General features: G+C 40.8%; 1 protein-coding gene across 1 annotated transcript in view; it reads left to right on the forward strand.

The window, feature by feature from the left end:
* Positions 1-13,213, forward strand: part of ATP13A4 (ATPase type 13A4) — a 189,287-nt gene extending 176,074 nt beyond the window's left edge. The window contains exons 29-30 of the mRNA XM_006873141.1: positions 3,749-3,829; positions 12,729-13,213. Of these exons, the coding sequence (XP_006873203.1) occupies positions 3,749-3,829; positions 12,729-12,941 (294 nt within the window). The 3' untranslated portion in view covers positions 12,942-13,213. The remainder of the gene's footprint in view (positions 1-3,748; positions 3,830-12,728) is intronic.
* Positions 13,214-13,896: the final 683 nt, after the last annotated feature.

The raw sequence follows: 13,896 nt of genomic DNA on the forward strand, positions 1-13,896 counted from the left end.
ATGAGTTTCATGAGGGTCAAAATCAAGTCTTATCCTTATTAATGATGCATGATGACTGAGTGACTGATGTCATTCCTAATGTAGATGAGCACTTGGAGTGCCTTCCAAACCAGCAATACCTTGACAGAATCTATGGTGACTTTTGACATGAAAACTGAAATCTGCATTAATTGATATTTTAATATTTGCTTTACTGTGCCTAGCAGTACAATTCCCATTGTTGCCATTGAGTTGTTAGGTGCAATCATGTAGACTCTGACTCATAACGACCCTATGTACAACAGAACGAAACACTGCCCAGTCCTGTGCAATCCTCACAATTGTTGTTACATATGAGCCCATTGTTGTTGCCACTGTGCCAATCCATCCCATTGGGGGGTCTTCCTGTTTTTCACTGATGCTCTTCTTTACCAAGCATGATGTCTTTCTCCAAATACCAGTCTTTCCTGATAACATGTTCAAAGTATGAGAGATGAAGTCTTACCTTCCTGACTTCTAAGGAGCATTCTGGCTGTACTTCTTTCAAGACAGATGTGGTCATTCTTCTTCTACATTCAATATACTTCTCCAACACCATAACCCAAATGCATCAATTGTATGATTTTCCTTATTCATTGTTCAACTTTCACATGCATATGAGACTATTGAAAATACCATGACTTGGGTAGGCTCATCTTGTTTTATTAAGTGCAATGGAATTCGTTCTAATTCATAATGACCTTGTATGGGGTTTCCAAGGAGAGGATGGTGGTTTTGAACTGCCAACCTCATGGTTAGTAGTCCAGTGTTTACCCTACAGTGCCACACCAGGACTCCAGCAGGTACACCTTGTTTGTTGTTGTTATCAAGTGCCATTGAGTTGGTTCCAACTTATAGTGACCCTGCATAGGGTTTCCAAGGAGCAGCTGGTGAGCTTGAACCACTGATCTTGCAGTGTAAACCAACCTTGCAGTCCAGCACATTAACCCGCAGCACCACACCAGGACTCCAGAGGTGCACCTTAGTCCTCATGAGTTAGATTGAGTATTCATAGAAAAAAATAGTCTTTGCAAAGCAGTCTTCTGAGTCATGACTTGTTAATTCAGCAGAAGTTAAAGTTAAGACATAATGCATTTCATCATATTTTTTTTATATATGAAAGACTCAGAGGCAGGATGGGTCCTCTGGCAGAGCAAAATAGGAAACACATTTAATTTGGAAGGAAACTGTGCAGACATTGCTTGGATGGCTACAAAAGATTCTGCAAGAATCATTATTTTTCTTATTGCATAATCTGTTCATTTTGGAAAATGTAAAATATGCAAGCCAGGAAAATTATTAACATTCACCATATCCTTCCATCTTCAAATATTCATATATTATCAATACATATTGGCTGATATATGAGGTTTATTCTAAATGGAATCATGCTGTTTTGTAACCTAGTTACTGCTGACTTTTCTCTCTTTTTTTTCCAGTTAAAAAAAGTAGGGAGAAAATTCTCATGGTTTAAAACTTAAAAGTTATAGAGTGAAATTTTCCCTTCTATCCTTATTCCCCACATACCAGTTCTTCCTCCCCCAAGGAACCAATAATATCAGTTTCCTTTATCTACATTCAGAGATGTTATATGCATATGTACAAAAATACAGATATCTCTCTGTGTGCATATTCTTCACCCACATTTTAAACAGTAGCAAAATATTGGATTTGCCTACTACCCATTTGTCATTTTTCTGTCCTGTGGTGGTTTGCCTGTTGCTGTGATGCTGGAATCTTCCACTGATATTTCAAATATCAGCCATCCATGGTGGAGAGGTTTCATTAGAGTGTCCAGACTAAAATAGACAAGAAAGAAAGGCCTGGTGATCAAAATCCAAAAATCAGACAATGAAAAACTTATGGATCAGAAAAGGGTATAGTCCAATAACTCAAACATTTCTACAGTCATGAAGACGAAGCAGGACTGGGTAGCATTTTGTTCTGTCATACCGAAAGTTACCTTGAGTCAGAGCTGACTCTGTGGGAAAACACAACATTGCATTTGTTCAGGACTTTTGACATGTAGACGTCAAGTCATGCAATAGGCAAACATGAGACTTATTGGGGGATATAGCTGTAGGAGAAGTATAGGAAACCATGAGAGGTGGGAAGAGTTTCACACTAAGACGTGGGTCTGAACCCTGCAGAGGGGAGAAGGTAGGAAGTAGGCTGGATGCAGAGTCTCAGGCTACAGCACAGTTCTAAGAAAGTTGAGCTAAGTAGCTCATCAGAGGAGTCTGGTATCTCAGAGAAAAGAGTCTGTTTAGAATCCTTGCTGGGCTCAGTTACTGGCTGAGAGCAGCCCCTGGGCAGTGTGGCCTTGGGTTGAATACAGTGCACTGGGACACACTAGTTCATGCTCCTGTACAGGCGAGCATTTTCATGGCTGCTGCAACCCCAGAACTGCACCTTGCTTCTTTCACACAATAGTACATTTTATAATTGTCCCTTGTAAGTACATAAAACTTCCTCATTCTGTTTTGATCCTAATATGGTATCTCCTTGTACAAGTATGTACTCTAGTTTATATGTGATGCCCTCTACTGATAGACACTTGAGATATTTTTGATTTTTTACTATTACACACAAAGATACAGTAAGTAGCTTTATAAATGGATCTTTTCATGCATGTGCAGCCATATCTCTGGAATAAATTCCTGGAAATTTATTTGCATCTTTAATTTTGATAGTCATAGTCCTTCATAGAATGTACCAGGTTTCACTCCAACCATTGTATGAGACAATGAAGGAGGCAGTGGTGAGTGCAATCGAGTGTACTTGGATTTCTTTTATCTGCTTATTCATTCATTCACCCAGCCATCAAACATTCACATGGACCAGGCACTGTGCTTGATCTCAGGAAAGGGTTAGGAGAATGCAGAGGAAGTGGACTACTTTACCAAACATCAGGCCCCTTCTGATAACACAGCCAAAGTACATGAGAAGATGTCTTGCCAGCCTTGCTTTTAAAGAGCATTTTTTGACAATACGTCTTCCATGACAGATTTGTTAAATCTTTTGGCATTCAATAGTATAATCAATGTTCTTTATTCATTGTCCAACTTGCACATGAATATGAGATGATTGAATATACCATGTCTCAGGTCAGGTGCACCTTAGTCCTCAAAGTATTGAAAGCGACATCTTTACTTTTTAACACTTTTAAGAGGTCTTGTGCAGTAGATTTGCCCATATGTCATTTGATTTTTTTGACTGCTGTTTCCAAGGATGTTGATTGTGGATCCAAATAAAATGAAATCTTATATATCCTCTTTAAAATAAAATGAAGGGAAAAACAAAACACAGTTCAAACCCAACAATTGCTCCTGAGAAATCCTATACAAGGTCACTATGAGTTAGAACCAACTAGACGCCACTTGACAACAAGAATAAAATCATTGGATATAACACTTTCTCATTTTTTCTGTACATTGTTGTTGTTGTTGTTGTTGTTGTTGTTGTTGTTGTTGTTGTGAAGTGCCATCGAGTCAGTTCCAACCCATAGAGACCCTGAATAGGGTTTCTGAGGAGCAGCTGGTGAGCTTGAACCACTGACCTTGCAGTTCAAACAGCTTTGCAATCTGGTGCATTAAACTAACCTACAGTGCCACACCACTTAACACCTATTTCTGTATATTATACTCATGTCTTATAACCTATGAAAATGTACACTGTGACTATCTTCCCAGCATATAATTTTCTTTATGCTACTTCTTTGTCCTTCTAGCTGCTCTGCACCCCAGTCTTGTGGAGAGTCTACATTGTCATTATGCTCAGCTCCAATTTCTTTGTGTCCCTTGTTGTGGAGGTAAGTGCTCTCAGACTGCTGATCTCTCCAGAGTGTCCAGGGTTAACCAGCATTAGCTGACAAGGGTTTATCAGTGCAAAGGGCTCCTTTCCCTTATAACATGAGCGGTTCCAAACAAGCATGAGTGTTCCCCTCTGTAAAGTGCAACTGGGGAGGATGAACTTAAGGATCTCTCTTATTCATTTGTAGCACTCCCAAATGGAAACCCAACTCAACTCATGTGGTTTTTGAAAATTGAGATGTAATTAACATGCCATCAAAATCCATCCTTTTAAAATGTTAACTGTGTTGTGCAGCCATCCCCACTACTTAATTCCAGCCCAATCTCATCAACCTAAAAAGAAATACCATTTCCCATTCCTTTCTCCCCTATTTCTTGGCAACCACTAATCTGCATTATGTCACTATGATTTGTCTTACTCTGGGCATTCCATATAAATGAAATCATGCAACTTGTGGTCTTTCATGTCTGACTTCTTTCACTTAGTAACTTTCACATTTTTCCTTTACAGATGGGAATGTGTGCTTCATAGTGAGATTTCCCCACATTTATCTTCAGCTCTCATTTTCTCCATTTCTTCAGTGAAATGAGTATGTTTTCCACCTTTCTTTCTCTGTGTGGTTCACTCTCTCCTCTGTACTATTAGACCCATTGTTAGGCAGAGGGCCTTCCTGTCAAGTCTTTATGAAGAAACAGAACCAATATGCAGGATCCCATCTATTCCTATTGCTTCTTCCAGTGTTATAAACCAAGGACGGTACCAGCTGAGGGGGTACTCATAGTAGGTTATGAGTATCTAGAACCTGACTTGCCTGTGGTATTCTATAGGCAGTAGCTCAGTGAAGCTTCCTGATGTAGCAGGTTAAAGGTTGCATAGAAGCTGGTGGCAGAATAGGACACAGAGTTAGGGTGCTGGAGATGGTTTCAGAGCTGATTTAATGATTTAATAGCATCATTAAGGATTCCAGTTCTTTAGCATTTCTGTCCTTCCATTCTTAAATGTTGACCTTTCATAACTGTGATTCTTGCCTATGGTATGATACAGATTCCTCTTTTGTTGTTGTTAAGTGTCAATGAGTCATTTCTATCTCATAGTGACCCTGTGTAAGGTTTCTGAGGATTTGAACTGCCGACCCTATGGTTCCCAGTCTATTGCTGATCGTACAGCACCACACCAGGGGTCCAGCTTCTACTTAGGTAGGCAACATCTGTTTTTAGTGTAGGATGAAAAGGGAAGGTCGCTGGAGTCAACTTTTTATCAGGAAGTAAAAGAACATTCTGTAGCCCACCTGCAGACTTCCTCTTTTGCCTTATTGGTTTTCAGGGCACCCTGAGTAGAAAGGAATTCTGGGGAAATAAATTGATTCCAAGAGGAGAGGCAGATTGATTTAGTTTACTTATGATTCTCCGCCCTCCCCCTTTAAGCTAGGTAGTGAAGAGTTGGGAAGGAATGGGTAGTAGCGTGATCAAGCGACAAAGTCCTTCATAATCTCCTAGCAGGGAGTTGTTCCTTTGTCAGCAGATTTGTACTTAAGAAACAACCTCTGGAAGAATCTATCTGGGTTTGAACCCTGACTCCATCAATTTCTGGCTGTCTGATTTTGGGCAATTTACTGCATTTCTCTGGATCTGTTTTATCATCTATAAAATAGTGATAATAATGGTACCTGACCTCAGAGAGTTATTGTAAACATGGACTGTGAACAGTGAACAATATATGTTTCTTAAACAGTAGCTATTAGGAATTCCTGGTGTGGCACTGTAGAATAAGCACTAGACCGCAAGGTTGACAGTTCAAACTCACCAGTCGCTTCTTAGAAATCGTATACAGGTTTGCTGTGAGTCAGAACCAACTCGATGGCACTTAACAGCCACAATTGTTGCAAGAGGCCTAGTGACACAGTAGTTCAAGTGCTCAACTGCTAACAGTCATTAGTTCAAATCCACCAGCCATTCTGTGGGAGAAATCTGTGGTAGTCTGCTTCTTTAAAGATTTCAGTCTTGGAACCCTGTGGGACAGTTTTACTATCTCCTACAGGGTCGCTGTGAGATGGAATTGAATTGGTGGCAGTGGGCGTGGTTGGTTTTATTATTATTTATTACATTATCTCTTGTGTCATTCACTTAACATTTCTTCCCTCTCTCCTCTCTTTCTCCTTATTTTCCACAGCATTTTTTGACAATGTGGCATGTACTATGCTAGGAGGAGAAGAATGGTAGAGGTTTGAAGTTCACAACATATAGGCAGACAGAGGACAAACCATATAGTTATATGTGTATACGTTTCTTCTCTCTCCTCCCATTAAGTATGTTGGCAAGAACTGATCTCAGTAACTATAGCACCTCAAATCTTGCTTGATTCCATAAGGAACTGGGTAAAGGCTTATCCACTTATTAATTCTAAGAATAGCCCTGCTCAGCCTCAGTTGTTATTGTTGTTGTTAAGTGCCATCGAGTCAATTCCAACCCATAGCGACCCTGTGTATGGCTTCCAAGGAGCAGCTGGTGAGCTTGAACCACCGACCTTGCAGTTCAAACGGCTTTTCAGTCTGACACATTAGCCCACAGCACCACACCAGGACTCTGCTCAGCCTCAGTAGATGTTGTTAAATGCCACTGAGTTGGTTTTGACTCATAGCGACACTGTATAAGGTTTCTGAGGAGTGGCTGGTAGGCTTTGAACAACCGACCTTGTGGTAAGCAGTCCAGTGTTTACACTAGAGTGAGGGTATAATTTGATGCTCATGAAAGATAAAGTTACTCCTTTGTTTCTTATGCTGAGTGAGAAATTGAGCAGCATTCCTGGATGTTTAGTATGGCTTCCCAGTGGTTTCTTAACTGAGAAACAACATTGCAAAGCACCAGTTCCAGACTTGTGCCCCACCCCTGTAGGTGACCAGGACAATCTCCAGAAGCTGGGAGTTACCCTTTTCCCTGCTGTCAGCAGACTCTCAGGGATGAACCGAAACTCTTTTGAGTCTTTAGTGAACGCAATTGCAATGAACACATATATTTCTTGCCCCATGAATTGAGCCTCACAGAGGTGCTAAAGATCTCAGACTAGCTTGGATGTGGCAAGATGTTTTTCCTCTGGTGACTAAGGGTTGCCAGTAGATTCCAAGGATGCCTGGCATAGGCTGTACCAACCCTGTACTGTTGTAACAGAGATGGTCCAGAGAATGTTCTCAAGCTGGTGTGGAGGATGGCCGGCCAACTTTCACACTGCCCTAAATATTGTCCAGACTGCTGAAGTTTAACTCTACAACTAATCTTTGAATAGTTTATAAAGCAAACAGGTTTGAATGAGGTCTAACCTAAATCTTAGCCTTATTCATAATCTCAGCACAGTCCACAAAAAAGCAGGTGGGTAAGGGTAGGGGGAGGGCATTGACTAAGATTTTATCCTTACTTGGCTAATTTTCATGAGCTAGTATAAGGAAGACCATAGAAGAATTAATGCTTTTGAGTTATGGTGCTAGAGAAGAATATTGAAAGTGCCATGCACTTCCGAAACAACCAATAGATGTGTGTTGGAAGAAGTGCAGCCAGAGTGCTTCTTGGAGGCCAGGATGGCTAAACTTCGTCTCTTATACTTTGGACATATTGTCAGGAAAGACCAGTCACTGGAGAAGGATAACATGTTTGGTAGGGTGGAAGGTCAGAGAAAAAGAGGAAGACCCCAAGCGAGATGGATTGGCCAAGTGGCAGCATCAATGGGCTCAAGCGTGGCAACAATGGTGAGATTGGCCCAGAATCGGGCAGTGTTTCATTCTAGTGTGCATAAGGTCGCTATGAGTTGGTACCAACTTGATGGCACCTAACAACAACAACAGTATCCATCTAATGAGATGGGGTTCTAGAATGGCTCTGTAGGATAAGCAGTGAACAACTAACCACAAAGTCAGCAGTTCAAACCCACTAGGGTCACTATGAGTCAGAGCCAACAAGACAGCAATTAAGGACAAGCCTCCAGCTGAAAGTTATGGAGTTTACATGGAGAGCTTTGATTCTTGTGTTGTTGTTGTTTACATATATATGTATGCATGGATGAATTATTTGAATACAAAGTCAGAAGGGGACTTTGGAACTTCTGGAACTGTAAAAGAAGGCAAGGCATGAGAGAGAGAGAGAAACAGTGTTTGAGTTTTTTCTTGTTTTGTTGTAAAGTTGACTAAGGTTTCCTGGAAGTAAGTTTGATTTTAAAACCTTTTATGGGCGTCCTGGAGGCCTGGTGTGGTGCTGCAGGATAATGCACTGGCTGCAATGTCCGTTTGAACCCCAAAGTTTGCAGTTCAAACTCACCAGTCGCTCCTTGGAAACCCAGGGTTGCTATGAGTTGGAATTGACTCAATGGCACTTAACAACAACAACAACATGGGAGTCCTGGTGCGGTGCTGTAGGATAAGCATTGGCCCTCAAGGTCTATTTGAACCACAAGGTCAGTGGGTCAAACTCACCAGTGGCTCCTCAGAAACCCTCTATAAGGCCACTATTAGTTAGAACCAACTCACAGTACTTAACAGCAACAACCTTGAATACCAAAGGAGCCTGGGTGGCTCAGTGGGTTAGGCATTGGTCTGTTAACTGCAAGGCTGGAGGTTCAAGCCCACCAGCTGTTCTGAGGATGAAAGATGAGGCTGTCTGTTCCCATAAAGATTTACAGTTTTAGAACTTCATAAAGGGCAATTGTCCTCGGTCTTATGGGGTCACTCTATAAGTGGAAGAGAATGGATGGCAGTAGGTTTGGTTTGGTTTATTGGATACCAGCATTCCTGTCCCATGCCTTAGTCTAGCTCTAAGGAAAACTATTGTTCTTGTGTTAGTTGAGGACAGGCTCTCTTGCTGTGGGAAAGTAGAATAATAGGTCTAGCTAGATAAGCCCTAAGTTTTGCAGATGCTGATGAAATGGTTGTGTGGGGCTTTAATAGCCTGTCCGGTTATGACCAGCTATCAGAGGAAAGATTTAGACCAGCTAATCTTCATCATTTTCATGAGTCCAGTCCACCCACTGCCACTGACTCATAGAGACCCCATACAGGGTTTCTGAGGTCAATTTTTAGAGGAGCAGAAAGCCTCATCTTTCTTCTGTGGAGCAGCTGGTGGATTTGATATGCTGACCTGTAGTTAGCAGCCCAACACATAACCCACTACACCAAATCTCAAAGACAGATAGATTTTTAAAAAACTATTATATCTGTTCTGATGTGGTGCTATAGGATAAGCACTGGACTGCTAACCGCTAGATTGGCAGTTCAAACCTACCAGCCACTCCTTAGAAATCCTATACAGGGTCACTATGAATCAGAACCATCTCCACAGCACTTAAAAACAAAATTCCATCTATGTTGTTATTGTTTTTAAGTGCCATTGAGTCAATCCTGACTCATAGTGACCCTGTATATGGTTGCCAAGGAGCAGCTGGTGCATTTGAACCACTAACATTGTGTTTAGCAGTCCAGTGTTTATAATATAGTGCCACACTAGGACTCCAAGTTCCTCGTATTGTTGTTGTTAAATGCTGTCAAATCAATTCCGACTCATAGCAACCCTGTATAGGGTTTCCAAGGAGCAGCTGGTAGTTTTGAACTGCCAGCCTTTTGGTTCTCAGTACAGTACTTATCCTATAGCGCCACACCAGAAGTACTGTGCTTTGTATATTCCTATAGAATTAATGTTTACAGTTTAGAAAAATACCACTCACAGCCCCAAAACAAGTTGAAATTCTGAAGGACAGCTTGTCTCCTCATGTTTTTTCCCTTGTTTTTTTCATGATCTCTTGTAACTTGGTCAACCTTTGTGACCAAATGTGATAAAGATGAAAAATTTAACAGATAGACTCATGCACTGTATATTGTGGGCTATATCTTGGCCCTTATTTGAGGCTTAGCCAAATTCATGAAATAAAGTGGCTGTTAAAAATATTCTCAAAGACACATATCTTTTGCAATCTTAAAAAGCGTGTTTCAATGAAGTGTTTGCAGGTGAAGGTTAGAGTCCTATGTGATTGTCTTTAGTCAGGCCACAGTCCCTTTGGTAAATAGTTTCAGAAGATTCGGGGAAGGAAGGAGGTTCTACCTACCAAGCCCTGCATTGTAAGTGAAGTGATATGATCTGTTCTGCAAGCATAAGGGAAGGAATTGTTACTTTCTTCTATGCTTGTAGTATAGATGTAAAGGATTTATTACAACAAGGTTTGTTTGTTGTTGTTAGGTGCCATCGAGTCAGTACCAACCCATAGCAACCTTATGCACAGCAGAACGAAACACTGCCTGATACTGGGCCAACCTCTCTACTGTTGCCACGCTTGAGTCCATCGATGCTGCCACTTGGCTAATCCATCTCATTGGGGGTCTTGCTCTTTTTCTCTGACCCTCCACCTTAACAAGCATGATATCTTTTTCCAGTGACTGGTCCCTCCTAAAAATAAGTCCGAAGTATGAAAGGCAAAGTTTGGCCATCCTGACCTCCAAGGAGCACTCTGGCTGCACTTCTTCCAAAATGGATCTATTGGTTCTTTTGGCAGCCGCTGGCACTTTCAATATTCTCCTCAACACCATAACTCAAAAGCAACAGTTCTTCTACAGTCTTCCTAATTCACTGTCCAGCTTTCGCTTGCATATGCGAAAATACCAGGGGTTGGATCAGGCGCACCTTAGTCCTCAAACTGACATCTCTGCTCTTCAATACTTTAAAAAGGTCTTGTGCAGCAGATTTGCCTAATGCAATACACCATTTGATTTCTTGACTGCTGCTTCCGTGAGTGTTGATAGTTGATCCAAGAAGAATGAAGTCCTTAACAACTTCAGTCTTTTCTCCATTGATAAGAATGTTGTTTATTGGTCCAGTGGTGAGGATTTTTGTTTTCTTGACATTGAGATGTAATCCATACCGAAGGCTGTGCTCTTTGCTCTTCATCAGTAAATGTTTTAAGTCCTCTTCACTTTCAGCAAGCAAGGTTGTATCATCTGCATATTGCAGGTTGTTAATGAGTTTTCCTTCAATCCTGATGCCATGTTTTTCTTCATATAACCCAGCTTCCCAGATTATTTGCTCAGCATACAGGTTGAATAAATATGGCGAAAGAGTACAAACTTGTTGCACACCTTTCTTAATTTTAAATCATTCAGTGTTTCCATGTTCTGTTCGAACAACTGCCTCTTGGTCCAGGTACAGATTCCTCATGAGCACAATTAAGTGTTCCAGAATACTCATACTTGGCAATGTTGTCCATAGCATGTCATGATCCACACAATTGAAAGCCTTTGCATAGTCAATACAGCACAGGTAAACATCTTTCTGATATTCTCTGCTTTCAGCCAAGATCCATCGGACATCAGCAATGATATGCCTCGTTCCACGGCCTCTTCTGAATCCAGCTTGAACCTCTGGAAGTTCTCTGTCAATGTATGATTTTAACCATTTCTGTATAACCTTTAGCAAAACTTTACTCGCATGGGATATCAAAGAGATTGTCCGATGATTTCCGCATTCTGTTGGGTCACTTCTCTTTGGAATGGGCACAAATATGGATCTCTTCCAATCAGTAGGCCAGATAGTTGTCTTTCAAATTTCTTGGCAGGGATGAGTGAGTGCCTTCTGTGCCGCCTCACTTTCTTGAAAGATTTCCATTTTTATTCCATCAATTCCTGGAGCCTTGTTCTTTGCCAATTCCTTCAATGCACCTTGGACTTCCTCCTTCAGTATCATTTGCTTTTCATCATATGCTACCTCTTGAAACAGTTGAACATTAACCATTTCCTTTTGGTACAGTGACTCTGCGTATTCCTTTCATCTTCTCTTGATGCTTTCTGCATTATTCAATAATTTGCCCAGATAATCTTTCAGTAATGAAAGTTGAGGCTTGAATTTTTTCTTCAGTTCCCCCAGCTTAAGAAGTGCTGAGCATGTTCTTCCTTTTTGGTTTTTTATTCCAGATCTTTGCACATTTTGTTGCAATATTTGGCTTTATCTTCTAGAGCTGATCTTTGGAATTTTCTGTTCAGCTCTTGGATCTCCACATTTCTTCCATTTGCTTTAGCCATCTCTAAGCTGGAAAGCAAGTTTCACTGTCTCTTCTGACATCCATCTTGACCTTTTCCTTCCTTCTTATCTTCTCAATAACTTTTTGCTTTCTTCATGTATGATGTTCTTGATGACATCCCACAACTCTTCTGGTCTTCGGTCTTTAGTGTTTAATGTATCAAATCTGTTCTTCAGATGATCTCTAAATTCAGGTGAGATATATTTAAGGTCATATTTTGGATCTCATGGACTTGTTTTCATTTTCTTCAGCTTCATTTTGAATTTGTATGTGAGTAATTGATAGTCTGTTCCACAGTCTAAACAAGGTTTAGAGAGGGTAATTAATTTGCCATAGTTGAAGTCAGAGCTGAGACTTGAATCCTGATTTGTCCAACTCCAAGATGGTGGCTTACATTGCAATTTCATGGACTTGAGTTCATGACTATAGAGTAATGTACAAGGGTGTACCAAAGCCAACATATATCTACTTGATGGTAAGTACTTTTAATAGTCATTTTATATTAAATCAAATATGGAGTGGATTTCAAAATTTTCATGATTTTTAAAGTTAATTTAAATGTGAGACTCGATTTTCATCTTTCAGGCTGGTCTCTTCAAACTCTATCCCTAGCCACATTCTTGAATATATATATACATATATATATCTTTTCTTGTAGAAGGGTTACTTAAGCAGAAAAGTTTGAGAAGTTGAGCCCTATCACATTAAACCACTTTGGATTTATCCAGGACTCAGGTTCTTGATCAACCTCTGGGTCTAGGCAGCCAATATAGTAGGGCCTCATCATGGTCTAAGGAGGGGTATAGCCTGGGGATTCTTGACTTCTAATTGTAAAGAGTAATTCTTTTATTTTACAGGAGGCCATTATTGAAAACCGAGCCCTGTGGATGGTAATCAAAAGGTGTTTTGGCTATCATTCCAAAAGCCAGTATCGGATTTGGCAGAGGGTCTTGGCCAAGGATCCCAGTTGGCCCCCATTAAACCAAACCTCCTACTGTGACATGCCAGGGTGTGGCAGGGGAGTGTCTTACAGCAATCCTGTGTTTGAGAGCAATGAAGAACAGTTTTGAAGAAAATGTAATTTCTGAAGTTGATGCAGCAGAGAGACAATGACACCAGGGACCAGATTCAGTGGTATTTTAAACAATCAGACTCTTGCAATATCAACTGGATATTTAGGCATACCGATCAAATCATGGTGTGAAATTAAAGTGTGCTTGATAAAATGTTTTCTACCAAGCAGAACACTGCCCCAGAGCAGTACTTTCCCTCTTGGCTTCTGAATGTATTGAGGATGTTCAGTCAATCAGTAATGGGCCAACGATGGCTCTAGGCTAAGAGATTGTGAGCATTAAAAAAGAAGAATACTATACATCCCCCGCTACAGATAGTTTTTCAATTTGTATTTCATTAATGGGAAAATGAGTACATGGTAGCCATCCTACCAGTCTTTCTGTCTGATTTCCTTTTGCTTATAGGACATTTTTGAATTTGAGACTATTCCTTCTTCATCTAGCCCTCCCTACGTATTAGTAGGATATGGTAGATGTGTGCTCAATAACAAACAAGCCTTCCTGTCTCAGTGGCTTTAGTACACAAGAGCTTATTCCTTGGCCAACTCTGAGGACAGTTGTTCCGACCTGAGGGCTGACCTGACTCAACACAAGGGCTGCATGTTTACTGTGGCAGGATGAGGAGGAGACTGGGGAATCACACAGGGCTTCCACTGCCTCATTGTCAAAGTGGCACACATTGCCTCCATTCTACCTCCCACAGCTCATTAGCCAGGGATTTGACAAAGGAGCTCGAAAGTCTCCTATATTCAGGGCCAACTTCACAGCCCTGTGTTCACAGGTTTAAAACTGTGTAGTCATCATCTTGAAATTCTTAGTTTTTGAAAACAAGATCCCACATTTTCAATTTTCACTGATTATACAAATAATCTAGTTGGCCAGGCCTATATTCCTACAAAAGAAAGGGAAGCATATTGGGGCTGCTAGTACTGTCCATTGGACTCTACTTCTC

The sequence above is a fragment of the Chrysochloris asiatica genome, unplaced genomic scaffold (assembly GCF_000296735.1).
Source record: "Chrysochloris asiatica unplaced genomic scaffold, ChrAsi1.0 scaffold00224, whole genome shotgun sequence".
Taxonomy (NCBI): Eukaryota; Metazoa; Chordata; class Mammalia; order Afrosoricida; family Chrysochloridae; genus Chrysochloris; species Chrysochloris asiatica.